This window comes from Aquila chrysaetos, chromosome 2, assembly GCF_900496995.4.
Source record: "Aquila chrysaetos chrysaetos chromosome 2, bAquChr1.4, whole genome shotgun sequence".
In the NCBI taxonomy this organism is placed as follows: domain Eukaryota; kingdom Metazoa; phylum Chordata; class Aves; order Accipitriformes; family Accipitridae; genus Aquila; species Aquila chrysaetos.
The window spans coordinates 53288872-53314769 of NC_044005.1; the positions used below are offsets into that span (position 1 = coordinate 53288872).

General features: G+C 37.2%; 1 protein-coding gene across 3 annotated transcripts in view; it reads right to left on the reverse strand.

Annotated features, from left to right (window-relative positions):
* The window catches only part of NKAIN2 (sodium/potassium transporting ATPase interacting 2), a 569020-nt gene that overhangs the window by 304421 nt on the left and 238701 nt on the right, over positions 1-25898 (reverse strand). For all 3 annotated transcript variants that reach the window (XR_003921409.1, XM_030000711.1, XM_041120375.1), the window contains exon 2: positions 11929-12066. Coding sequence is in view for 2 of the 3 variants with exons in the window: in XM_030000711.1 (XP_029856571.1) it covers positions 11929-12066 (138 nt within the window). In the remaining variant the exon portion in view is untranslated. The remainder of the gene's footprint in view (positions 1-11928; positions 12067-25898) is intronic.

The following is a 25898-nucleotide window of genomic DNA, read 5'->3' on the forward strand; positions in this document are numbered from 1 at the left end:
TATGCCAGGCAGAAAAATACTAAATAAACAGTGTGGAAATCCACAGTAACAGGTATAGCAGCAACTGTGGGAAATACAAGGAAATCTGATTACTCTAGAAAAAGAGAAATATTTGGCACTGAACTACAGAGGTCATCTCAGAGCAGTGGAAACGTTACCTTATCCTCGCTTGATTTTTAATTATCTCTAGCTGGCCAGAGCTATTGGGTGTTTGAGAGAATTTTAATGCTTTCAACTGCAGTTTAGGTAGCCGTAGCAAAACCCATGGATTTTCTCTCTAATCTCTTCCTCTGAGTATCTGTTAAAGACATCATCAGCTAAGTCATTCATTCGCCATGCCTTTTATAGTATTCCAACTACAAAGTGCCAATTAGACATTATTTTAACAGACAGGGTTGCTAGTTCTTAAAAAAAAACCACAAAAAAACCCACAAAAAACCTGTAGAATAAACCCCACTTGTCATTATAGTGACAAACCAGAGGATCTATTCTAAAGAAAGATAAAATGAAATGTAGGAACTTCATGTTTTGGCACATTTCCAGGGATTCTGTTAGTGAGCTCTCTGGTTTGAATGAAAAGAAAATACCATATTTGTTATACACAGTACTCCTCAGTGGAGACTCCCTGGAAAACCACCTTCCTTTTCTGTAGAATGGATGAGGGAGAGACATTTTGAATGGCTACTTTTTAAATGTGAATACAATTCATTGAAAGGGGATAAAAGCATTAGGAAAGGATGAATGTAGCTGAATTCTACACTAGTTAAACCTGCTATGAAACTAATAATTAAGGATTTAAATTAAAATTATCAGATAGCTTCATGCACTGAACAGGTTTTGCATAAAATTTCCTGGAAATCAATGCTGTACTTCATTAAATGATGCAAATTATAATCTTTCATCTTCTAATACTCAACATATATATCATTTTAAAAATATTATTAGCTAAGTATCTTTAAAAGGATTTGTTATAATGGAAAACTTACAAACCAGTCTGAAAATTAATGAAAATCCATCTCAATCTAAAAGAAAACAAAACTCCAAGCAGAACTGTTGTTGAAGTAAACTCTGTCCTGGAGTCTTGTCCAGGGTGCCTTTCACCATATATTCTTGCAAACATCCCAAATTAGTTTTCAAGATTCAGTGGCTCTAAGAACCTAATAGATTTCATGCTTAAATAAATGAGAAGAGTTTATAGTGTTTTCAAAATGTTTACTATTTAAAAGGCCTCTTGGAGTCTGACAGCTTCTCACTCAGTTATCTACAATGCAACTCCAGAGGGCTGGTACACTTTTTTGCTTTAGAACTCTGTTTTCTGACAGTAGGGGACTATTGAAAAAGTAATGTCTTATACACAACTTAGAGGAATCAGAGACTTAGGATGACTTAGCTGGGATCATTTCTTTTTTATGTCTTGACTAGTTCTCTGATCAACAGGTTTTGGGGGGTTTTTTTGTTTTTTATTTTTTTCCATTGTGCTTCCCTAGAGCTGGTAGACTAACTGTCTGGGTACTCTTTAATCTTGAAAGAATATTTTACACTTTCTTCAGAAGAAGTTGGGTCAGGTTTTCTGAACACAGAAGAAATTTCCTTTTCAAAATTTCCTTTAGATTAATCCTTTTGTACCTCAATGCCTCACACCTAAATATGTTCCAATGAAGAGAGCAGATGAAAGTAGTCAAACTTTACTCAGAGACAATTTCTATGAAAAAAAAATAATTACTTTGTGTGGTCTCTATTCTAAATACTATGAAAATTTTAAAGTCAAGAGCCAAAAAAAGGCAGAAAATGCAGGAGAAATTTACTGTAGGCTACCTTCTTTCATCTACTTCCATATTGTCAAGACAGGTGCACTCTGCATAATATTATACTGGAAGTGATTCTCCAACATATTTGCCCACGGCCCAGCTGAATCTCAAGGGCTGGAGAATTTGAGATCTGTTGAGATCTCTTGCAAGTTATCAGAATATTTCTAAAAGTCAAAATCAAAACCCCAGTGTAATCAAAGCCTAGACTAGCTTTCTGGACTGATTATCAGGTACAAAAGCAGGCCATCTGTTTTAACTGATATTTAATATTCCATCAATAAACTAAGCAATAAGCATAAAGAAAGAATGACTTTTTGACCATTGGAATACTTAAGCTTTTCTTTGTTCAAATTCTGTATGCATGCAAGGCGTTAGACTCAAAATTTGGATTAGTTGAACCCCTACAGCTATGACATTGACCAGCTAGCTATTCACTAACTTCTACTCCCTTCACATTCCCACCTCTACCATAAAGTAGCCTAGATTCAGTTTCAAAAGTAAACTGCTGAGCCTGTCCTTTTAAATATAAATGAAAGCACATTTAAATCCACAACATACTAAAATCTAATCTTTTAACACAACAGCAGCAAAAGCACTCTATTAAACTGCATACCTCCCTGTGAATTGAAATCCCTTTCAGCAAATGTTGTTTAAAGTCCAAAGGGCAGTCTTCTACTTACATCCCTACTGATTTTTCACAGCATCTACCAGAAGTGAGCAAAACTCTCCAATAAAGCACCAGTTAGCAAAGTTTACAAAGGTCATTCTCATGGAGGTAGCATCCAGTAGTGAAGGGATAGACTATAAAAAGAATCCCAAACTCTACTCTTCTGTGACATCCAAATTGTTATCAGTAATCTTTTATAAGAATTTTTAAGAGAGAAGTTGTAATAACATGCTCTTGCTCCAGGTGTTTGTGAACACAGAGATATTTCAGGAAACACTGATGAGATCTGAAAGAGGATTACTGAAAAGTTGACTAGGGCAAAGGATCTTTTTAGGAACGTGATCTTCAACAAACAGCAAGCATCCCTTAATCAAACTATTTAGTATAAATTCTGTAATGAAAATAAAGTTGGTGATATTGAATACTTATCGTGGGAAGTGCTAAGCAGAATTCTCGTTTCATGGCATGGAAAGCATTTCATGAAAGTGCCCCTATGCAGTAATTACTATACCATAAAATGCCAGTGCTTCATTTAGTATTGATTAATCTGGCATAAGGAAAATGAAACCATGAATGAAACTTGGGGTTAATTCAGGTCGAGGTGGATTCTCCAGCACTGTAATAGTCTTAATTCATGTTGTGATTTGGAGCTTTACCGGAGTGTCCCAAAAATGGTTCTACAATACTCATTTTCATGGTTTAGTAGTGCTCTTTTAAGTTTTCTGGTTTTATTCTGTACTTTTTTTTGTTTGTCCTCATACTCTTGGTCATGCACTTTGCTCTTCAAAGCTTTTTCTTACTTCTATACAATCCTATGCTGTATTATAATTTCAGCAATTTTCTTTTTTAATTTACTTCATCAGACATGAACTTACACAGTGACATTAATTTTAGTTAACTATCTTTACTAAGTAGCCATATGAGTGTGCTGTTTCTTCTTTGCTTTGTCTCCTTTTTAATTTGGGAGTCTCTGGGGATCCTAAACTATGATCAAGATTTTATTTCCCATTTTTCACCATGATGAGGTTTAGTAATAAATGTTTATTTCTTGATATTTTCTGAGGCACAGTGACCACTAATATTTTAGTCACTGCTATTTGATGACTCAGATATAATTATTTTTTAACAAACTCATCTGATTTACTTTCAACTGAACGCAAACTTTCTATGTGACTAATTTTGAATCAACGGCCCCAAGAATAAAATGAGTAAGCACTGAGGAACTATTTTGTTAAAGTTTGGCCTGACTAAGCATTTGTTCTATTTGGGTGTAGACAGAGCTTTCCATAACGAACACTTTGTGGGATGCTGTTATCTCTGATCTTGTGTAGTTTGTATTTTCTGAATCCTTTTGATCTTTCTGATTGAAAGTGTAATGGTAGTGTGCTTATATTACTGTGACTTGAAACTACTGGATGAGTACCTCTACTTACTCCTTACCAAGTGTAAGAACTTCATACACATGCATTTCCCAAATAAAATAGCTATTCTGTCCTCCCTGTTTAAGGTTCACGCTCACTATACAGTGCTTAATTTCTGGAATTCTACTATTTGAGGAAACTACTATTCTGTCAACATTCTCTTTTATTGCTTGTCATTGGGACACCTTTCTTTTTTGTTCTAACTTTTCCAGTGGGTATATATACATTTGGATTATCTCTGACTTTTTAGCCATTACTTAAGTTTTTACTGACACAGATTTTCCTACTAACGTGGAAATACAACCTCTGTGGTCACACACTTCCTGGTTTTGATCTGGCCGGTAAGTACTAAAATACAAATCAACTTGCGTCATGATATTTTCAGCCTGACTGGAACCAATAAATCCTGGAAATTTTATACCAAGAACAGCATGGATAATGAAAAATGTTTCCTACAAGTACCATTTCCAATTTTAAGTGGATTTACTTCAGTCTTGTTCAGCTTACTTTCTGGTTGACATTCAGCAAAGATTTTAGTAAATATAGTGACAGAATATCCTAAAAAAAAAATCATTCTGTTGCTGGTATTAGTGATACTTGCAGAAAAGAAATTCTGTTTTTTCAAACGCATTTGTGCTAGAAATGCGAGTTTAAGAGGCTGGTCTTCTTTGAAAGATAAGTAGATATAATATCTATTTATTTATACAGCTATTTTATTGCTTAATTTACAATTAAAATTACCAGAAATCTAGGCTGAGTATTAGCAATATTGTATTCAGTAACTGAATACATTGAAAGAGCATAGATACCAACTACAGAATAAACATTCACATTCATTATTATCCATGGCAAACTACTGAATCAAGGAACAAACTGAAGAATATGATTATGTGTGCTTGAACGACATGTTAGCAAACAAAACATCTTGCCAATGGCACATTTTGAAACAGAATCAGTATCCTGATTCACAGTCTCCTGTGACAGCCAACAGACAAAGCTGCTACTAAAATGTTCAAGGTCTTTATTTACTTAATTGTACTTACAGTATTATTGGGCATTAGCTCAAAACGATTATGCAGAAGATTATTGCTTATGTCCCCAAATTATCATTTGCTCTGAAAAGTTGCGTAGAGCATAGAAGTATTTTTTGTGACTATGTACCTCCTTCTATAACTAAATGTCTACATTTTAGTTGCAACACAATAAATCATCCAATAAGTACAATTAAGGTGAAGCAATGAATCATTTGTCTCAGAATGGAGACAAAGTACTTCATGAGAAACCCCTTTATAGAGAGCAGTCTCAGGCAGGAGTCTGACTTCATAGACTTCAAGAACTTTGTGCCTTGCAGGCTGACCAGAATGTACAATGACCATTCCATTTCATTTCATTCTCCTCTTTATTAAATGGGTCTCTCTCTCTATTTTTTTTCCCAACAGCTATAAAGAAAGCAGAAGTAAAATATATATTTTTAATAATTCCTATATTGAGCTTGAGTACACACTCTTTCTTATTTTAAATAAAACAAGAATCTGGAAAATAAATCGGATTAGGTCAATAAGGTAAATTAAACTCAGAACTCGGTTATTAAAAAACGTTAAGCATAGGAATCCTTTCTTTTAATATAAATAACTCTTTCATCAGGAAAAAGAACTGAAAACTGGTTCTCTTGCAAGTTTTAGCAAAATGGTCTCCTGAAATGTCTTCTCACCAAAAATTCTGGCCAAATCATTAACTATACGGAGTCTGTCCTTAAAATTAAAAAAATTAGCTCAGAGAGCATGGCTCTAGAACTGCAGATTCCCTACTGTTCTTGGCTTTAGTGTTTTCTATGGCATGGTTAATGTTGTTTGATAGTATCCTGGCATGTACACATGACAGATGAACTGCTGCACACTTTCATGTACTACTTTAAACATTTAAAAACCATGGAAGATACCAAATTGCAATATACAGCTGAAATACCAGATGTGGTAGACTCAGGGCTACTTGTCATATAAGGCATGAAGAAGATCCCACTAGGGGTGCTGAAGCGATTGACAATGTCTAGGCTTTAAAAAGGCATAGATTAACTCACTTATACTCTCTGGGGCCTAATAGTTTGGCAGACTGAGGATGCTGCAAGAAGCTCAGACATAAGGTAATTGCCTCTTTCTCTTTTTTAAATATATATCAGCAATTACGTGTTAAGTAATGTACCAGTAATAATCTATCCTTTTCTCCCAGACTTAATATGACCAGGTATTATCCTGTACAAGATTCTTTTTGCTCTTAAAGGTTGCAAATTTGCTCTGTGTCAAACTGAGATCCTTGTTCTCTTCTGCTAGCATATTGTGGTCTGTAGGAGTGCCTATTAAGTTACTATTATTAGGGGGTGTTACTATCATGTTTAAGAGGAGGAAATACTAGAACAGAATAAATTAATCCCTGGGAAAATGTTAGTAACGTTATTGTCCACTGCATAATTTTGCTTCACACACAACCAAAGTCCACTTGGACTGTGCAATGAATAAGTCATTACAAGAAAACAATTTGTACAATCTCCTACTATCACAGGTTTGAAACAATGTAATTCCTTCTGGATTAAAAGTTTTCTCTCTTATTGGTATTGGGTCTTCACTATATGCTTAACGCAGGAGAATTTATTCTTCAGTGCAAATGCTTTTTCACTTCCTTATCACTCTTGTTTTGTCTATAAGACTGCTCAGTAAAACCTACAGAATTGTACAAAAATTCTCTCTTTGCTGGAACTAATTCTAGAGAAAGTAAATGTAACAAGTCTAGAAGGTACAAATAAACTGTGAAAATTACAGCGGAATCCACCTCCCAGACATGATTTTCCTCAAGTTCTTATATTTCATAATTCACTTCAAAGTTTTTCTCTATCTGTTTATGTCACTGTCAAGCTCCACTAGACATTCCTTTATCTTCTTCCCATGGCAGCGAAGAAACAGACTACTTAATTTTACAGTGCTACCTCTGTAGCACTGGAGAACCATAAGTTGGGCTTCACCTGTCAGGTGCATTCCTCTGTTTGGAGAAGAGAATGACATTCAGTACAAATGGGACTTTTTGTCCTTCTTGCATATTCTGAGATTGCCTTCTAGAAATGTTAAGAAAACTGTAAAATGAGATTGCAAAGGTTTCTCATGATGCAGGTACCAGAAAACATCAATTCATATATGTCCTTGTTTCAGCTGGAATGGAGTTAATTGTCCTCCTAGTAGCTGGTACAGTGCTATGTTTTGAGTTCAGTATGAGAAGAATGTTGATAACACTGACGTTTTCAGTTGTTGCTAAGTGATGTTTAGTCTAAAGTCAAGGATTTTTCAGCTTCTCATGCCCAGCCAGCGAGAAAGCTGGAGGGGCACAAAAAGTTGGGAGAGGACACCGCCAGGGCAGCTGACCCAAAGTGGCCAATAGGGTATTCCATACCATGTGACATCACATCTCGTATATAAACTGGGGGGAGTGGGGGCGGGGGGATTGCCGCTCAGGGACTAACTGGGCTTCAATCGGCAGGTGGTGAGCAATTGCACTGCGCATCATTTGTACACTCCAATCCTTTTATCGTTACTGTTGTCATTTTATTAGTGCTATCATTATCATTATTAGTTTCTTCTTTTCTGTTCTATTAAACCATTCTTATCTCAACCCACAAGTTTTACTTCTTTTCCCGATTCTCTCCCCCATCCCACTGGCTGGGGGGGGAAGTGAATGAGTGGCTGCGTGGTGCTTAGCTGCCGACTGGGATTAAACCTCGACAATATAGTGCCATTTCCTTACTCTTTTTCTTTCACAGAATCATAGAATCACAGAACAGTTTGGTCAGAAGGGACCTTTAAAGATCATCTACTCCTGCCATGGGCAGGGATATCTTTCACTAGATCAGGTTTCTCAAAGCCCCATCCAACCTGACCTTGCATACTTCCAAGGATGGGGCATCCACAACTTCTCTGGGCAACCTGTTCCTGTGTCTTGCCATCCTCATTGCAAAAATTTTCTTCCTTACATTCAGTCTAAACCTACCCTCTTTCAGTTTAAACCTATTGTCCCTTGCCCTGCCACTACAGGCCCTGGTAAAAAGTCTTTCTCCATCTTTCTTTTAAGTCCCCTTTATATATTGAAAGGCTGCAATAAGGTTTCCCCAGAGCCTTCTCTTCTCCAGGCTGAACAACCCCAACTCTCTCAGCCTTTCTTCATAGAGGAGGTGTTCCATCCCTTTGACTGTTTTTGTGGCATTCCTCTGGACCTGCTCTAACAGGTCCATGTCCTTCTCGTACTGTGGGCCCCAGAGCTGGACATAGTACTCCACGTGGGATCTCAGGATAGTTGAGTAGAGGGAGAGAATCACCTCCCTCAACCTGCTGGTCACACTTCTTTTTATGCAGCCCAGGATACGGTTGGCTTTTTGGGCTGCAAGAGCACATTGATAGCTCATGTCCAATTTTTCATCCAACAGTACCCCGAAATCCTTCTCCACAGGGCTGCTCTCAATCCATTCATCTCTCAGTCTGTACTGATATCAGGGATTGCCCTGACCCACGTGCAGGACCTTGCACTTGGCCTTATTGAACTTCCTGAGGTTCACGTGGGCCCACTCCTCAAGGCTGCCAAGGTCCCTCTGGGTGACATCCCTTCCCTCCAGCAAATCAGCTGCACCACTCAGGTTGGTATTGTCTGCAAACTTGCTGAGGGTGCACTCAATCCCACTGTCTATGTTGTTGATGAAGTTATTAAATAGTATTGGTCCCAGTATGGACCCCTGAGGGACACCACTCTTTACTGGTTTCCATTTGGACATTGAGCCATTGAGTAAAACATTTTGGATGTGGCCATCCAGCCACTTCCTTATCCATCTAACAGTCCATCTGTCAAACCCATATATCTCTTCAATTTAGCGGCCAGAATGTTGGGGGGGGCCGTATCAAAAGCCTTACAGAAGTCTAGATAGATTATATCCATAGCTTTTCCCTTGTCTACTGATGCAGTTACTCCATTGTAGTAGGTCACTAGATTAGTCAGGTGATTAATAATCCATAGCAGAGTGAGGAATATGCACTGAGCATATCAGCACAGCTGGAATCCCTCTATAGAAGGAATGGGGAGACACTGAGCCTCCAGGCATAGCCCTACCCAGGTGAAGAGCATTGCTTCTTTCCAGAACCCGTAACAATTTGCATTGGTATTACCTCTCAGGCATTTGCATTGATGGATCCTATGATAGCACTACTAAAAACAATATTTATATCTCAGGCATTACACTGGCTAACCTTTGTTTCTACTGAAATTCTTATTCTCTGTTTCAGCATAGTGTTCTTAAGCAGTCCATTTATCACTACTGTTTTTACAAAAAAATGGCTTACTTATTACCTTTTGAAGAGACATCTTTGAAAAGACACTCATTCCCACCCTCATAACAGATGTTTCATCTCCTGCACCAATTGCTCATTTATTGGTTAATGGTTTAGGTTTACATGCAAAAATGAATGTGTTCTTTCTGAACCTATATTAAGATTAACCCCTCTGATGATATTAAACTTCAATTTCCTGTCCTCTTTGTCTACCACAACTGCTGCATCCCATGTCATTTGAACTATTTTCCAAGGCCTAAAACCACACAGTCACCTTTTCCCCTCACCCACTTCTAAACTTCCCTGTGACTCTTGCAAGTTCAAGGACACACTTTCACTTGTGGTGTCCCATCTGTCTAAAACTTATCTCCTCTTCTCCCTAAGCCACTGAATCATTTCTTTAAATCTCACCTTAAAACCTCCCTGCTCTCTTTAACCTATGATTCACAACCTCTGGAAAACATTTTTGTGATATCCTTTATGAAGCATGCACAGTAAAAAGGAAATTTATTGTAGTTTTGCTGAAGCAAGCTATACTTGAAGTACTAATGTGACTGTGGATTAAGGGTTCTGTAGAGTCCACTCAAGATAGATTGACCCTTGCAGAATCTATTGAAGTCTGAGTATTTACATCCACTCACCTAAAACCTCATAGCTATACCCTTGCAGGCTTATAGGCTGTTGTCTTTCTTCTTGCCTTTGAACTCAACTTTACTCCTGTTGTCAGACGACACCACTGAGTTTTGCCCAGCTTCAACAAGGTGCCTATTCTGGGCCCAGTGGAACTGAATAAAAGGATGCAGCTTCCTTAATCTGTCCCTCCAGTGACCAGTACCATTTCCCTTATCCTGACTTTAGATACTCTCCAAAGAGAACAGCAGTAGAAATGAAAAAAATCACAGCACTCCTCTGTTGATCCAACTAAGTGAAAGTTTCGTCACTGTTTCCTTCTCTAAGCAGTCTGTGACAAATGGCAGATACAGGTGTCTATTATAAAATCTGAGCAAGACAAACAATTTGATCTTAGATTGGTTCTATCCAATTCAATGAGAGGATGCAGGGAGGCAAACTCACAAAGCCAGATGGGCTACACAGTGAGGGGGAGCTCTAAGAAAAGATATGTGTGAAAATTGGTAGGATGGTGTGGCACAAACCATATCATCCAGAAACTTATGTGAATGGTACCTATTTATAAGGCTGGTATTCCTCCCCATTCACAATGTACTCATCATTGTAGCAGGTAATTTTCTGTACTCCTGTTGAAAAGGCCATTTAAATCTAGCTTTTTTGTTTAGCTCAGTGAAGCATTTTATGCTTATGCTCGTTTTTATGCCTTGGAATAGTCTTGGGATGGAACTTTTTACCCTTTTTATTTAACTGACACTTGCTTGAATTTTGGGGGTTTATTTTCAAGCATTTTGTACTGGTCAAAGAATTAGAAATGGAAGAAGAAAGCTCCAGTTCACATTGACTCCCAGAGTTGTGACTTGAAGGAAACACTCTAAATATTTACGGCTTGCAATATATTTTTCAATGTTGATAATATATGTGTTGGAATATATTAAATTGTGTGCATGCAAAAGACATTATAAATGTGGACACACATTTTCTGCATACAGGAAATCACAGAGATAGAAACACAGACACAAATGTTAATGTATTACTGTTAGCACCACACTACTGAAATACAGATTGTAGCACAGGCGTACAAGCAAAACCTTTCTATCTCCTGAGTGATTACTGGTATATGAGGGAACAGTATAAGAGGAGACAGACTTTGCAAAAGCAGGTATAGTTTCAGTGGAGTTATTTTCATTTGCCATGAAAATATGGTTGTGTACGGGCAAATCTTTTTGACTGCTGTCTGTCTCTGAAAAGTATACAAGCTTTAACTGAATTGGCAGTCAATTTTGATAGAAATATTGTTATGCAAAACTCTTTCTAACAAAAGGTGTTCTGAATGATGACTTTCAGATTTGTTATTCTGCCTTTATGGACCTACAAATGGGGAAAAAACCAAACCCAGAGTATGAAATGAGGATTTCATTAATACTGTATTGTACCAGAGAGTACAGCAATACTGTATGTGAGTCTGTGTATGAGGGGTAGCTGACTAAGGAAAAGAAATTGATTAAAAATATAAAGGTCCAAATCCTTACTTTTTTTCTGGAGCTCTCAGTCCGTTACCAACAAACCTGCATTTCTTACCGTATTCTCATACTTCATTTTCAACTTTGACTATAATTTCTAGGAGGGATATACATAACAGATAGGCACTCCAGCAACAATGGTTCATAACAATAACAAGTAACTATAACAAATCATAGATCTGTTGGGGAGGTCCAGTGCATCTAGGAAAGTTATGGCTAGCATTTATTCTAGTTCTAAATCCCTGTAATTCTAAGGATGCTGTAATTCTTTAAACTGACTTCACTTCTTGAAAGTTCATATTGTCAAGTAGTTTGTGATCATATTGACTTCAACTTTTGTAGGTTGTTACCACTTAATTATTGCAGGTGTCTCAAAAGTATAATAAGTAAATGTAAAATATTGCAGAAAAAAGTTAAACGAAGATAAGATTTCTATTTGATTTATAAGCAATAGAGTTTGGAATGCTTTTTTGTTGTTGTTTGGTTTTACACATACATCAAAATAAGTAAATAAAATTAAATACTCACTCCTGTTATGTAACGAGGTCTGTACTGGATAGTCCCAAATAAGCCAAGTATGACTATAATAATGTGTATAAAATTTGCCAGGATGGGTGCCCACTGATAACCAAGGAAGTCAAATATCTGCCTCTCGAGTACAGAAACCTATGATTAAAAAGAAAAAGCATAAAGAGATTAGAACAGACCAGAAAACATCTATTAGGGCATTTCCCCTTCCCATAACCAAGATAATTGCCCTGAGTTAAAAAGATACTTCTGTCAGCAGTAAAATGAAATAAGTTTGCAATGTTTCATCTTCTTGTTTTAATGAAAGCTGCATTTCTCACTGACAGTTTACAGAGTTATATTCAGTTAGCTGAAATATTCATGTGGGCAATTCTACCGAGATACTAAACTGTTCACTAGGATGGTGTGTTTGCAGGAGGAGAAACACAAATCATTTTGTTATATACACCAGCAAATGCTATAATGTTCTAGGGTATCTATGCTGAAAATAAGTGGCATGCTTATGGCATCTCAGCTACTTTGCTTCCACTCAGAAACACCATCCTTCAGCCTAGTCCTGTCTCTTCACTTCCATTATTTCCCTACCTTTTGATTTTTTCTCTTCCCTCTATCCCCAGCTATCCTGTCAGTGGGCTTTTACCTGTAACCAAATGACTTTTTGACCTGGTTCTACTCATAATGACTCTAGTTTACCTCCTTCCACTGTCACAAACATCAGCTGAAGTATAAGCTGTTACCCAAGACTCTAGATACTTAATTTTAGAAAGAGAATTAGGGGACAATCTTGGGCTGTCGATGACAGTTTTCAAGCAATACCATTCCAAGCAGATAAATCAGCAGAAAAACTGCATTTCTAACAGTATCAGTAGAAATAAATTCAGAATTTCAGAAATAGTAGGTGTCTCTTAACTGGTGTTCGGATTATGTCAGAATACAGCACTGCACCCCAATCCATAGGCAGAATGGCATATTTTGACAAAAATAATATTGATGTGAATATTAGAATGCAATGTAATGGTGAAGTTAATTTAGACAGAAAGGGTAGGGATTTTCTGTGACACCATTCCAACAATTTCACTAACTGGAATGGTGAACAGGTGAGTTTCATGAAAATTTTAATAATAAAAATTAAAAAAAATGATAATAATAATAATAATGACAACAACAATGCCAACATCACACACACAAAAGAAAGAAAGAAAAAGCAGTCTGTTACTTCATAAAGTTTCATTAAATGACAGGTGACTATTTACTCAGTTTATATTATGCTGTGGATTAACTGAATTAGGTGTATCTGCCACACACTCCTTTCATTCAAAAATTAACACCTTTTATGATGAAGTACTAAATGAATAATTAACTACTGTTCACCACTGTTCTTGCATGATGTAGCTATGGGAGAGTTTTCAATTTTCATGCCGTAGTCCACCGCCACACCAACATTTTCTTTTTGAAATTTAGTAAGAAAACTTGCCATTAAAAAGACAGCCTACACTTACACCAGCGTTGCAAATGTAAAGAGTGTTAATTATATAGTACTTATTGGAATATGTTGAACTTTAAGATAGGGATTGTCAAAATAATCCTGGGGAAGTTTATCAGCCATATCATTTTGAATTTGAAAGTTCAGGGTTTCATGTCAACCACTGAATTCCTCTCTACAACAAAGATTCCTTTCACACAATGCATCCCACTTAAACCCAGTCTTGGTATTTTACCTACCATTTTATTTTACAGATTTATTGACAGAAAGAGATTCTTGTCCTACATCATCCAAGATCTTAATGAGCTGATTTGTGCTACCCTACCACTCTCCCTAGCAAAGCAACATCAGAGAAGAGTTTCCAGAATCCCAAGACATAATATTCTAATGGTGACAATGTGATAAAGAAAAGGAAGGCCAAGCAGTATTTGGAACTTCATGAAATCTCAGACTGCCTGTGTTTCTAAGTTTATCATTAACAAATATTTCCTTGACTACTGACGTAGTCAGTTATATAAAAAAGACCAACATGTGGCATAAAGCAGAGTTACGAATGTCTGTGTGAAGTCTATTAGGGGTATCAGCAAAAGACCTGCTACACCTTAGTGCTGTTAAACAGGTAACAATGGGAAAATGCTCACTCTCAGCACAGAGCTCTTATTTTCATCAGCTAAAGAAAGAGTAAATGAGAATAACAAAGCAGTAGCAAAAAGTCTAGACGGTACAAGCTTCTAGTATAGTAATAGTAGGGATTCAGCAAGCAAAAAAATACATGGGATGATGCAAATCATTCAACCAGTAGGAAATCATACAGTTAAGTATGCCAATTATAGAGGAAAATTGCAGGATGGTAGCTAATTATACAAAAAAGTAGAAAACCTAATATTCCTGCTGCAACTTTAAGTTAAAACTGCACTATCATGCATCAGGCATGTTTTGTTTTGGTGTTTGGGTTTTTTTTTTTTGGTGAAAGACGCAGCAGTTCCACCAAAACTTGTTTATGGGGCTGTGCTAAATAAATGGATATTCTGTGTGGATCTTCACTTCCTACATGCCAATGTACTTTTTTTTTTTTTTTTTTTTTTTTTTGATGACTAGCAATTTCTTCAGTATCAAGCAACCACTGCCTCAGATTTTGTGGCCATGTTGACATTTCCGGTGGGGGGACCTACCAGAAAGCATGGCATGCAAGGCAGTGGGTAAACGTCGGCTGTGCAGAACAAGGAGACAAGTCTGCACAACCTCTGTCCCTGTGTATCTACCTCACATCTGCCATAGGCAGACTTGCTATTAGACTTTCTTCTGTCACTCCAAGAAGTCAGCTGTGTGTGGGGCCTGCTGGATATGTGAAATGGCAGCATTCTGGTAGACTGTGCAGAGATAAAATGCTCCGGAAATGCAGCTGCTGTTCCTTAGAAGATCAGAAGACTGCAGCAACATGCATTGCAGACTTATCAAATGGGAAATATAGGACAGAACGAGATCTTTATTCCCACTTCCTGAAGAGATGAAGGTGGAGAGAAAATAAAAACAACCGACAAACAAACAGAAAAATAATATGGACTTTCTACATGCAGTTACTTAAAAAAAATCTCATTGGGTCTCTGTTTCTAAAAGGGGAAAAATGAAAAGTAGGACAAAGTACAGACCATATCTATTAAAAACAGTATTATGTAGCTTCCTCCTCTTCCACAGATGCCAGAATCAGAAGGGATTTCCTTACATATCAAGAGAAAATATAGACCTGATTTTGATATTTTTTTTCCCTTTAATTAAAAAACTTAAAATTTTTGGTTAAAAAACTGCACTTCTTTCTCCAAATTATATCCACCAGCTTCAGATGCTTAATGATGTTTCAAGGACATTACAGAGAGAAAGCAAAGGACTGACAAGGAAATATTAATCTTTAAAGTCTAGGAATAGATAAAGAATTGTCCATTTTCTCTCTTCTTCTTCTGGGAACAGAGTTTAAAATGAGAACAGGAAAGAGGAAAAATGGATGCTTTGGATGAAAAAGTACACTATGGTAACAAAAGAAAAAAATGTGTTAATTCAGCTCCATTTTAATAATGCAGTGAACCCAAAATTTAGGGTTATGGAGAGTCATTTCCTAATGTTAGAAAATAAACATCCACCACATTGTCTTCTTAGGCTTCCAAATAAATAAAATATCATAGACAGATTATCTTATGTAAGCACTGATAAAATTATAGAAGAGTTAAGGGTAATTGCAGAACCATTTTTACTAATGCATTATTTTTTTTCCAGACTTCTGCTAACTGTTTTAAATATAAATACAAAACAAAACCAGCCTGTATAGTGTCAAGTTGGAATAGCTCAAACTATTTCCAGATTCTTGTCAGAGGCTGGTTGTTAATAGGTTAACAGTGTTACTGACCTTGGGGGATCTAAGAATTGAATTTCCGGAGGATAAAGAAAACCATTTTGAGATGATTCTTAAAGTATATGATTGGACTAAAATTTCAGACAGGAACCACAAAGGAGAAACCAGTCAAAAGATGATTTATAACACAAACTCCAAAATGGAAAATGACAAAGTGCCTTTCCTCGGAAAGCTCCTTGAGAAGAAACTCAACCACGACTTCTTCACAATGATACAGAATCAAAACTTTGCATTGATATAAATTAAAGTGCACACAGGCACATACACACAAGCAGCTATGTACAGCCCCCGCCAGCCAGGACCCTCGGACAGTACAGAGGCACCCAGTACGCTGGGGTCCGGGGCAGGACCACACTCAACTGATGGACTCACCAGCTCAGTCATGGTTACAGGCCCTCAGTCCACTCCAAAGGAGAAGAGAATATTAGCTTAAATCACAGTGAAAGAGAATTAAGCAACCGTGGTTTATATCATGACTGGTGCAGGCTAAAAATGAGCTACAGAAATTAAGCTCTAATCAGTAACTCATTAAGTCCCCTCAGCTCAATTGTGTTGCATCAGATGCCCACAGCTTCTAATCATTTGCTTGTGTTTTTAAGTTAGACATATAGTTTTTTAATGACTTTCAGTTCTTGGTTCTATGACATAGAAAGTTAAAAAGAGCCCAATAAATACAAGTATTTGGGGCCTGTGGCTTAACGAAAGAATTCTAATGCTAAAGCCTACCTGCATCACATAAACCATACCCAGCTAACCCTCCTCCAGTGGTTTCATCATTTTGAGGCAGAATGCATATATTTGTGCCATTCCTTAGAGAGGTTCATTTAATTTTTCATCAAAATTGCAGATAGTACCCTGAGATAGAGGGCCCAGTTACTCAATGAATTCTCTGCAGTTACCCAGCAGAAAAACAGAACAATATTTTGAAAGTCAAATACATACAAAATACACCTACACATCTGCAAGTGTGCATGTGAGTCAAGTCCTTTACTACGAGACAGCAGGGAAAGAAAAAAAGATTTGGATTTTTCTTTGTAAGAAGAAAGGCAAAACTAAAATGAAGTACTGTGAAGAACTGTGGACACAATGGTGTTCTCAGTACATCTAATAAAAACCATCACAAGCACAGGTAATTCAAGTTAAAATCAAGAAGGAATTAGTTTCCAGTTGTCCATTGGTTCCTTGAAGGAATCCCATATATAATACTAAGCCCCTGTCCTTAATCCGTTTGATGCTGCTGAGAGAAGGAATAGGCCTTCACCACACTTGATAAGAAGGTAATCATAGTTTTTAAAAAATCCTGTATAGGACCACATCCCTGCATCGTATTGTGTACAAGTGGATTTCTGCTGTGACCTACTGAGGACAACAGGGCTCTCCACGGGTACAGAGTGTATTCTAAGTCTCAGCTGCCGCCTTCTCTAACTGAACATAGTAATAATAAAAACCTGGTAAATACAAGCTTTCTACAGTAGGTTTTCTGTTATGTAGTAATGAGAAGCAGAACTATTATCTAAATAACACTTCAGTTATTATTACTCATGACATGAAAATAAGAAAGATTCTAGCCAAAGCTGAGCTGGTGAAGCTGACAGTTAGTTTAAATAAAAATAATTTACTGTGCACTGAACATATCTTCAGGGTATTATATTCACGATTTATAAACATTTACACTCCACCATACATACAAGGAGACCCAGTGACTCAAACAATAACAAAATCAGAACCCTGTCTTCCAAGTACTTCCCTGAAAGAATCACCTCCTGTGTGAGGATGCAGAAAAAAAGAGGAAATTGCTGGCAAAATGCTTGGTCAACAAGTTCTGTTTTTGCAAAATACTTTCTCCACACAAGTTATGAAACACCAATATCCATGAAAAAGAGAAATGATGGGAAAAAAATAGGGGAGGTCCCTAATTTTACACTGAATGATTTGGTATTTTTAATACTGCTTCCTAAAATGATTTTTAGAATAACCTTATCGGAACCATTTTGCTAGAATTATGATAAAAAACTAATTAAATAAGTGCTGCACTTAAGACATGTTGAATTTTCAAACCTGGAGCAAATACTTGAATTCATGGCAACATTTTACATAGCTACACAGAGCTGTAGAGCTAATTGTCTCAGAAGTCTATAGTTTTTTTTACTGTACAAGACCAAATTCACCTCTGCTAATAACTCAAAAAAACCCAACAAAAATTCAGAATTTGTGAGGTATAGTAGATTTCAATATTCTTGAAGCCAGAAGAGTATTTCAGTTCATTCATTTGTCTTCAGAGCAAAGTGTTATGTACAACTGCACACTTGATCCCAATGACTAGCTTAAATTGGTTGGGTTCTTCAGTTCATGCTACAATTTAGATCACAAACATTAACATCATGTTATACCAAAACTTTTGTGTGTGTTTTTTAAGACTGTAGACTTTCTTGTTTCTGGCTGGCCAACACTAACAAGACTTAGATATGTATCAAAACCACATCTTTTCACATGCCTGAAGGAAAATTTGAAATATCAATCACTGTTCTACCGATGAGGCTAAATAGTATGAAGTTAGTATTACAGCTAAAGGATCAACTTAAGTAATAGTAACTTAGAGGTGCTAAGAGTTTTAATCCCTGTAAAGTATTTTATTTCCTGTTCATGAACACTTGTAATAACAATTTGTGCATTATTTTGATAAGACATATTTGCACTCCACCAAAACCAGGAAGATAAGGATTGAATGTGCACAAAAGTGGTTCAGACTCAAACTGATAAATTGGGTCAAGTTGAGGTTCATTTTTACGTTAAAACCAAGATAATGTTATAACACAAAACGCTCAGCTGTCAGGTCCCAGCTAGGAGTACAATAAGCATTTAGTAAAACCTGCCCATGTGTTTTTTAGAAACATTCAAAATCAGATGAGCTGCACACACACACAAAAAAAGAAAAAAATATTATTAACAAAGCATTAGTCACAGAAGACAGAATTCTGTAAGAACAGTTTCATATACTTGCTTAGGTGTGATTTTTACTTTTAAAAGGCCAGATGTACAGAGTGCAGGCTTGTATCACAGAGGCAGAGATGTGAGGGCTGCCTCTTCCCACAGTGCTTCTGAAACTAGAGAGTCCGGGGCAGACATGGCTGACATCTCTTTCCGTTCCAGCTCAGGCCTGGAAGCAGTATAGCAACATAGTTCCTGCCCCAGCTACAGCACGCTGCTACAAAAGCTGTGCCAGTTTACTGGTGCAAGCTTAAAACAGGATCAAGTATTAACAAAACCACTTAAATATATGGGGAACCTAGCATTTACTGGAGGCAGTGCTCTGCATGGTTAGCTTCATATGACTACCTGGTACAAAGTCAGGTAGGTCATTAGCATGGTCTTGGGCTTGATGCCTACTTTGCTTATGTCAAAGCTCTGCAGAGACAGGTTAGCTGTGACCGTGGCCAAAGGAGGGATCATGATAGATGGGTTAGTGACCACTGATGGGAATAAGTTTAAGCACTGCCAACACGCTCAGCCACATCTTCCCCCATTATGCCATTGACAACGGGAAGATCAAGACCAGTCTCTCAGGGGTCCCCTTCCACCTCCCTGCCCTACTCCTATTCCTCTCTCTCTCTCAATCCTTCGCATCCTTCTTCTAGCAAGACCGTCGAAGCGCTGGCTCTCACACCTCATCTTTAAGGTGACAAAATTCAATTTTACTGACATTACTGAGAAGCCTTGAGCCAGTTCTGAACATAAAAATGCTTTTGAATTTCATCTTTAAGGTGACAAAATTCAATTTTACTGATGCTACTGAGAAGCCTTGAGCCGGTTCCGAAAATAAAAATACTTTTGAATTAAACCTTAATAATATTTTATAATTGCACAATCTGAATTTGCCTGCAGTAAAGCCTGGAAGCAAAATCAAACATTCAGAGAGCATTCAGAAAGATTAGCCTTATCTAATACTTTCAAATTGTTTCTGTCTTTATGGAAATATTTGACAATAAAACAGGTCTCGCTTTCGTTCACAAAGATACAACTAGTTTCTACACAGTGATTCAAATTACAGTATATTACATCTGTAAACTCAACAAAGATGAAGTAATGCTATTATGGAGTTGACAAGAGGATGTATCTAGGGTGTCTTAATTTGAGATAGTGAAACTATCTTCTGTATATGTTTCTTCAGCCAAAAATAGAATGTGGCCTAACACCTGAAAAAAATTACCTTCTAACAACAACAAAAAATTAGTCTCTACTCCTCAGCAGGAAAGGCACACCTGTAAGAAACCTCATTAGCTAAAGAATTTTGAGTGGTATTGGCAGGGATCACTCACTATCTCATCAGGACTGAGTCTTGTGATAATAAGAACAGGGCATTCAGTATCAGAGGAATATATCAAGTGAAAATAGCCAGTCTAGAGTCACTATGGTGGTTTTACTTGTATTCAGACATGTAAGAATGTCCACAAAGCAAGAGAGAGAACGGCAACTAATGCATGTCAGAACTGTAAGACACAGAGGGCTCCTTGCTTTGTAGTCACTCGTTCCACAACTAAACCTGGATAAGCAGGACGCTGACTTTGTCTGACCTTACAGAAATCTCTCTCTTAAGATGCTCCTGCTGGAATAGTCATTATTCTTACACAGAATATATGAAGCACCTATTACTTTTTCGTGCCTTGGCATAGCCTGAAAACTGGCATTTAAACTATGCAGACCGCTTTATGGAAGAGAGATAATTGACATCAGTTACAGTCAGAAAAGTTTCTAGCTGCTAAACTTTGCCTATTACCTGTGTATAAAACCATTAGTCCTTAAGGAACTCCAAATAGTGCTGAAGGCAGCAATGCATATTCTCTGCAACATGGCTACCTTAAGTCAGACTTGTCTTCTGCTTTCTGCACCAGAGTTCCAGGGACAAGCACAAGGTCTCAGATCTCATCTCCCAGATGCCCAGTGACCCAGACCCAGCACCTTTAAATTCAACCACAGCTAGGGAACTCCGATTGCTGTCTACTACCCAGTTCCACAAACAGAAATTTCTATCCTAAGCGTGAAGGGTTTTTTTTGTAAAGAAAATGGAATATTCTCATAGGCTAGTTAAAGATTGTTGATTCAACTCAAGAATCGTTGATTAGAGCCAGCCAATATACAGCAATTTTCAGTATTTCACCATTTGTATTTAATCTGCTTTGGAACATGATTATAAGAAAAAAAGGCAGCATATGAAACACTCTGTTCTGTCATAGTCATTACAGGAAAACCCTAGGTCATTGGGCAATTGGGATAGGGGTCCCTGTTCCAAGCCCTGTGGACAGCTAGAGTGAGTCAGTCAGACAGTGCCCTCAGAAAGATCCCATTAAACATTTCAAGGAAAACAGGAAGGTTTTTTTCCTGGTTTTATGAAACAATATGTTTAAATGAATAGAACTCTAAGCTTTCTGTTTTAAATAAATACAAAACTGATCACCTGCCCCTGGAAAGCACAGCCTCTGTAATATAAGTAAGCAGTACAGATTACAGTCTCATTCTCTTACCTCTTCCAACATAAAGCTATAATAAAATTAAAAGGCAGACTGGCCATTCCTTTTCCCTAGCCCTGATGACAAATGTAATGAATAAAAAGCTAGTCTGTAATGACTAATGTACTAATACTGTATGTTGACCTCTTTTTAGTATGCCAGTTCATGTATGCATACAAATATCTCCTTAGAGTACATCATTTCTGAAATATTATCTGTTTGCAGCCAAATCTTATCAACCTACAAGGTAACAAATAGTGAAAAATAGAGTACTATAATAAAGTTCTGGCTTAAGAGACAGTGAATCACAAAGCTCTACTCCCAGTCTGTTAAGACTGCAAAGTTGAAAGTGTGAGGTTCAAGGAAAAGGATAAATGCAAAGCTCTGACAAAAGACTAAACACAGACGATGAATGCTCGCTATATTCCACAGTGCTAATAGGTGCCACTGTATCCCAGTGATGAGAATGGTGTCAAAATATTCCACTTCTGTGTGAGTAGATTGTCCAGAAAACAAAATATAGTTGGATCAAAATTAAAATGTTCAAACAAAAGGGAGAAACAAGAAAGGAAACAGAGATACTAGAGAGGGATATAATGGGCCTTCTTATTTGCATAAATGTTTACTGCAGTCAATAATGTTTCTCTGATTTACACAGAGATAATTTACATCAACTAATTTGAGGCTAAACTCTGATTTTTACTGGGTGTTTATTTTGTGTAAGGGTTAGTGTTGAGCGTCCTGGATTAAACCCATTTGTTTGTCCAAAATATGCACTCGAGCACAGTAGCAGTCTCTCAGCAGGTATTTTGATGATGACAACATTGTTAAATATCTAAAATAAGATTTTTTTTTTTTTTTTTTTAATTTGCTTCTGTACTTCATGTGGTAAATAGTGGTATACTTTGTATTGGAAGAAGAATGACATCAGTTTGCTGACACCAGTTGGTACCTTAATTACGTGACGAAGGCTGGAGAGGGCTGCCTAACTAACCTGCATAGCTGACATTACGGTGTTTGTGGAAGTTTTTTGCTTCATAAAAGAGCCAATCACATACAGTAAAACAAAAATTGCTTTATTGTCACAAATCATCATCTCCCCTTCTACATTTGCCTCTAAATCTTCCTTTTCCCCACCTTCCAATTTGCTTTCTTTAATTCAGTGCTCACAGCAATTCTCCCTGGAAGCAGCAAAAGCTATAATCTAGAACTGCTGCAAGCTCTCCTCCAGCAGAGCCCTACCCCTGCCAATAGCTGCCATCATTCAAGTGGCACTTGCTGGCATGATAGCACAGAGTTGCAGCAATTTCTTTCCACTTTTCCATACCTCATATCCCCAGCAGTTCCAAGGGGGTGATCACCTTGCTGGTTTGATGAGGTCTAGAAAACTCAGCAATAATTATTGTGCTGGCAGGGCTGAAGGCAGCCAGCATCACTAAGGCAGGAATTGGAATGCAGCCCAACCAACACAGCAGAATCTACTAATTTGTTGCACTGACTATTTTGTGGTAAGAAATAATCATGAGCCTTGTGATAGACTATGAAAGGCAAATTAAATTGCCTGAGCCAGACTCTTCTACAGTACCTAGCAAAAAAAAAAAAAAAAAAAGAGAGAGAAAAAAAGAGCTGACAATTTTAGTTTAGCTGCTTAAATCTAGCCATTTTAAATACTCTGTCTTGTTAGTAAATGACCTCTTGAATTATACAAAAAACAATCATCTATCCAATCATGATCTGTCGAAAAAGAGGTGTTTATAATTGTTTTTGACCAATTTAGTGTGGATTAGACTAGGAGAGGAAGGCTAACACTGTTCAATTTAATTTCATACCATATGCTATCTTACACAAGATTGCAAAAAATCAAGTAGTGGAGCTTTTTTCTTATAGTCATTTTAGTCAATGTTTTAAATGATATATGTCTACTGACGTTCTAACCCTTGCTAGACAGTAGCTTTTAATGCAATTATTTAGAGGGTAACTACAATGTCTTTTTTAAAGTGGACTGCTATTATTAATAAAACAATAGGAAAAAATAACATTTACATAACATCAAGTGCCTGTGCATTTGTTAATGGTATAGGTGACCTCTCTACAGACAGTATTTTTAACTCAAGAAAAGATAATATGATAATATTGTGTGTGCCGCTTCTCTGCTAAAGCAAGAACATACCTTTATGCAATGAATGCTGCACCTGCTGGTTCCTGCTTTGTGTTGCATGGCACTGTTTTGACTGGGGTAATGGTTTACCCTGTGGTTTATCTCTAGCCCAATGACATACTGATTAGAACTCCATTTACAATGAAGACGCAGGCAACTGACCTCCCTGGCAAATAGTACAGTTAGGTGGAAAAGGAACTTACGTTAATGAGAACTCCCTTCCTTCTGAGCGGTAAAAAAATAAGCAAAGCAGAGTCAACCTCTTTCACCCCTGCTGCTCCATTACTGCAGCCAAGGAAAGAAAGGATCAATGCCCATTCAAAATGCCCTGCTATTGACAGGTAGTTCTACACTGGAGAGAAGAAGGAATAGATAAAGCTTGTGCACATCTGGGAAAATATGAAGAAAAAACAGGAGTCATCAAATTTACCCTTTGTCTCACTATACAAAGAAAATCATGCCAAAAAGTAAAGTACCAGGGTAAAGTCAGCGTTGTATTTTGGGCAACTAACCAAAGTGCCAGCAGGTTTCTGCCAAGAGCTGCCAATGGTTGTCAGTGCCTATATTTTTGAAGTGATGTTCATGTTCTTGCTTTGTGAGAAGCTCAGGTAGGAACAACTGCTTCCTGCATAGCTGCCCTCCCCTATGTGAAACTGCCTTCCCTGCTGTGGCAAATGTTGCTAAACTGCGATCAAGTCTCTTCCTTCCTCCCCTGCCCAGAAGTAGGTTTCACCACATACGTGGATGTCAAACCCTTACAGCTGAGCAAATGAACCTTCCCCATGTAATGACACTACTTTCCTAGGAAAGAAGACACTGGCCCATCCCAGTCATAACTTCTATTTAGAGAGCAGAGTTGAGGCCCAATCTACCCAATTTAGGACCCTAACTTCTGTCTACATTTTATGTATTGAACCTCCACCAAATTTCTGATATACTCAGTGAAAGAATGTGTCTCTGAAGGCCTCCAAAGGCATATCTGATCTGACTAACTGCAGGTTCCCAAGTGAGGCAAACTGAATCTGATCCATCCGTTTCATCTAAAAGAGTTATAATTATTACTAAATTAATTGATACAGCTGATAGTCCCTGAATAAATTGTCAGGCTGTATATTGTTGCAGGGACTGCCACAGATTCCCCATGGGATTCAGACAAAATCTTTTAATCACAGGGTAACACACCTAGGCAGTATTTAAATCCTGATTTCAAGACAAAGTCACTTGGAACTGTAGATTTCATTGATGTTCTCCAATTAATAAGTTCCTATCTTATTTAAATGTTTCTGTATATTTTATTTTGTATATCAGTTTAATCAGTAAGGTGAAAAGTCCTTAAAGGTAAATATTAGTTTTCAGCAATATTATACACTGGACTTTCTCTTCCACCCTTGTAAAAGGAGATCAGGAACCAGAGGTGACACCAGCTAATGTCCTATCAACAGTCAGTGTGATGGAGTATACATTTGGTCAAATGTTATTTAATCAGTTTCTTCTCTTCCTGTATTGCAGACTACAATTAGGTCAGATTGGGAAAACATTTTGATGAATATAATTTGTTGTGGGAGAATCAACACTACTTTTCCTGAAGGATGTTAAGAATGAGTGACCAAACCTTCTCAGTATACCTGTTCTTCCATAAAGCTTTCGCAATACTGACCACTTGAAGAAAGCATGCTATCGGAAGAGATTATGTACAGAAATGCTGAAGTTTTCTGACTACCCAAACTTGCAAGGTAGACAATATTAAAATTGACAGCAAATTGTTGCAAAGGATGTCACAACACTGAATGACTAGGCATCAAAATGGCAGATGAAATAGATTCTTCATAAATGCAAAATGATGTACCTCCCTGGGAAAGAATATTTAACATACACAGTAAATGGTTCGAAGTTAACTATTACTACTCAGGAAATTATAAAATTATTCCACATAGTTAGCATAAAATGTCAGCTTGATGATAAACAAACCCCAAATTTTAGAATCATTAGGAAAGAGTGGGCAATGAAACAGAACTGCACTATTGGAGAGAGCACCACACTTGCAGTAGTAGACACAGTAAAACTGGAAAAGTCCAAAGAAATATAACAAGGATGAACAGAACGATGGAGGGTTTCTACTGAGGACAGACTAAACCAATTAGGACTCTTGAAGTCAGTAAAGAGAGAGCTGTAAGGGGATATGAAAAGGTCTTCAAAGTCAAGGATGATATAAAGTAAATAAGTAAGGAACAAGTTTTATTATTTCTCCTAGTACTAGCCATAGAGGCAGCCATCTACAATGATGTGAGAAAAACTGAAAACAAAAAAAAGGAAATATTTTTTCACAGAGTGAATAATGAAACTGGGAAAACTATTGTCACAGGCTTTTGTGTTTTAGACAGAAAAAAATTAGATAATTTTATGGAAAATTAGTCCATTGAG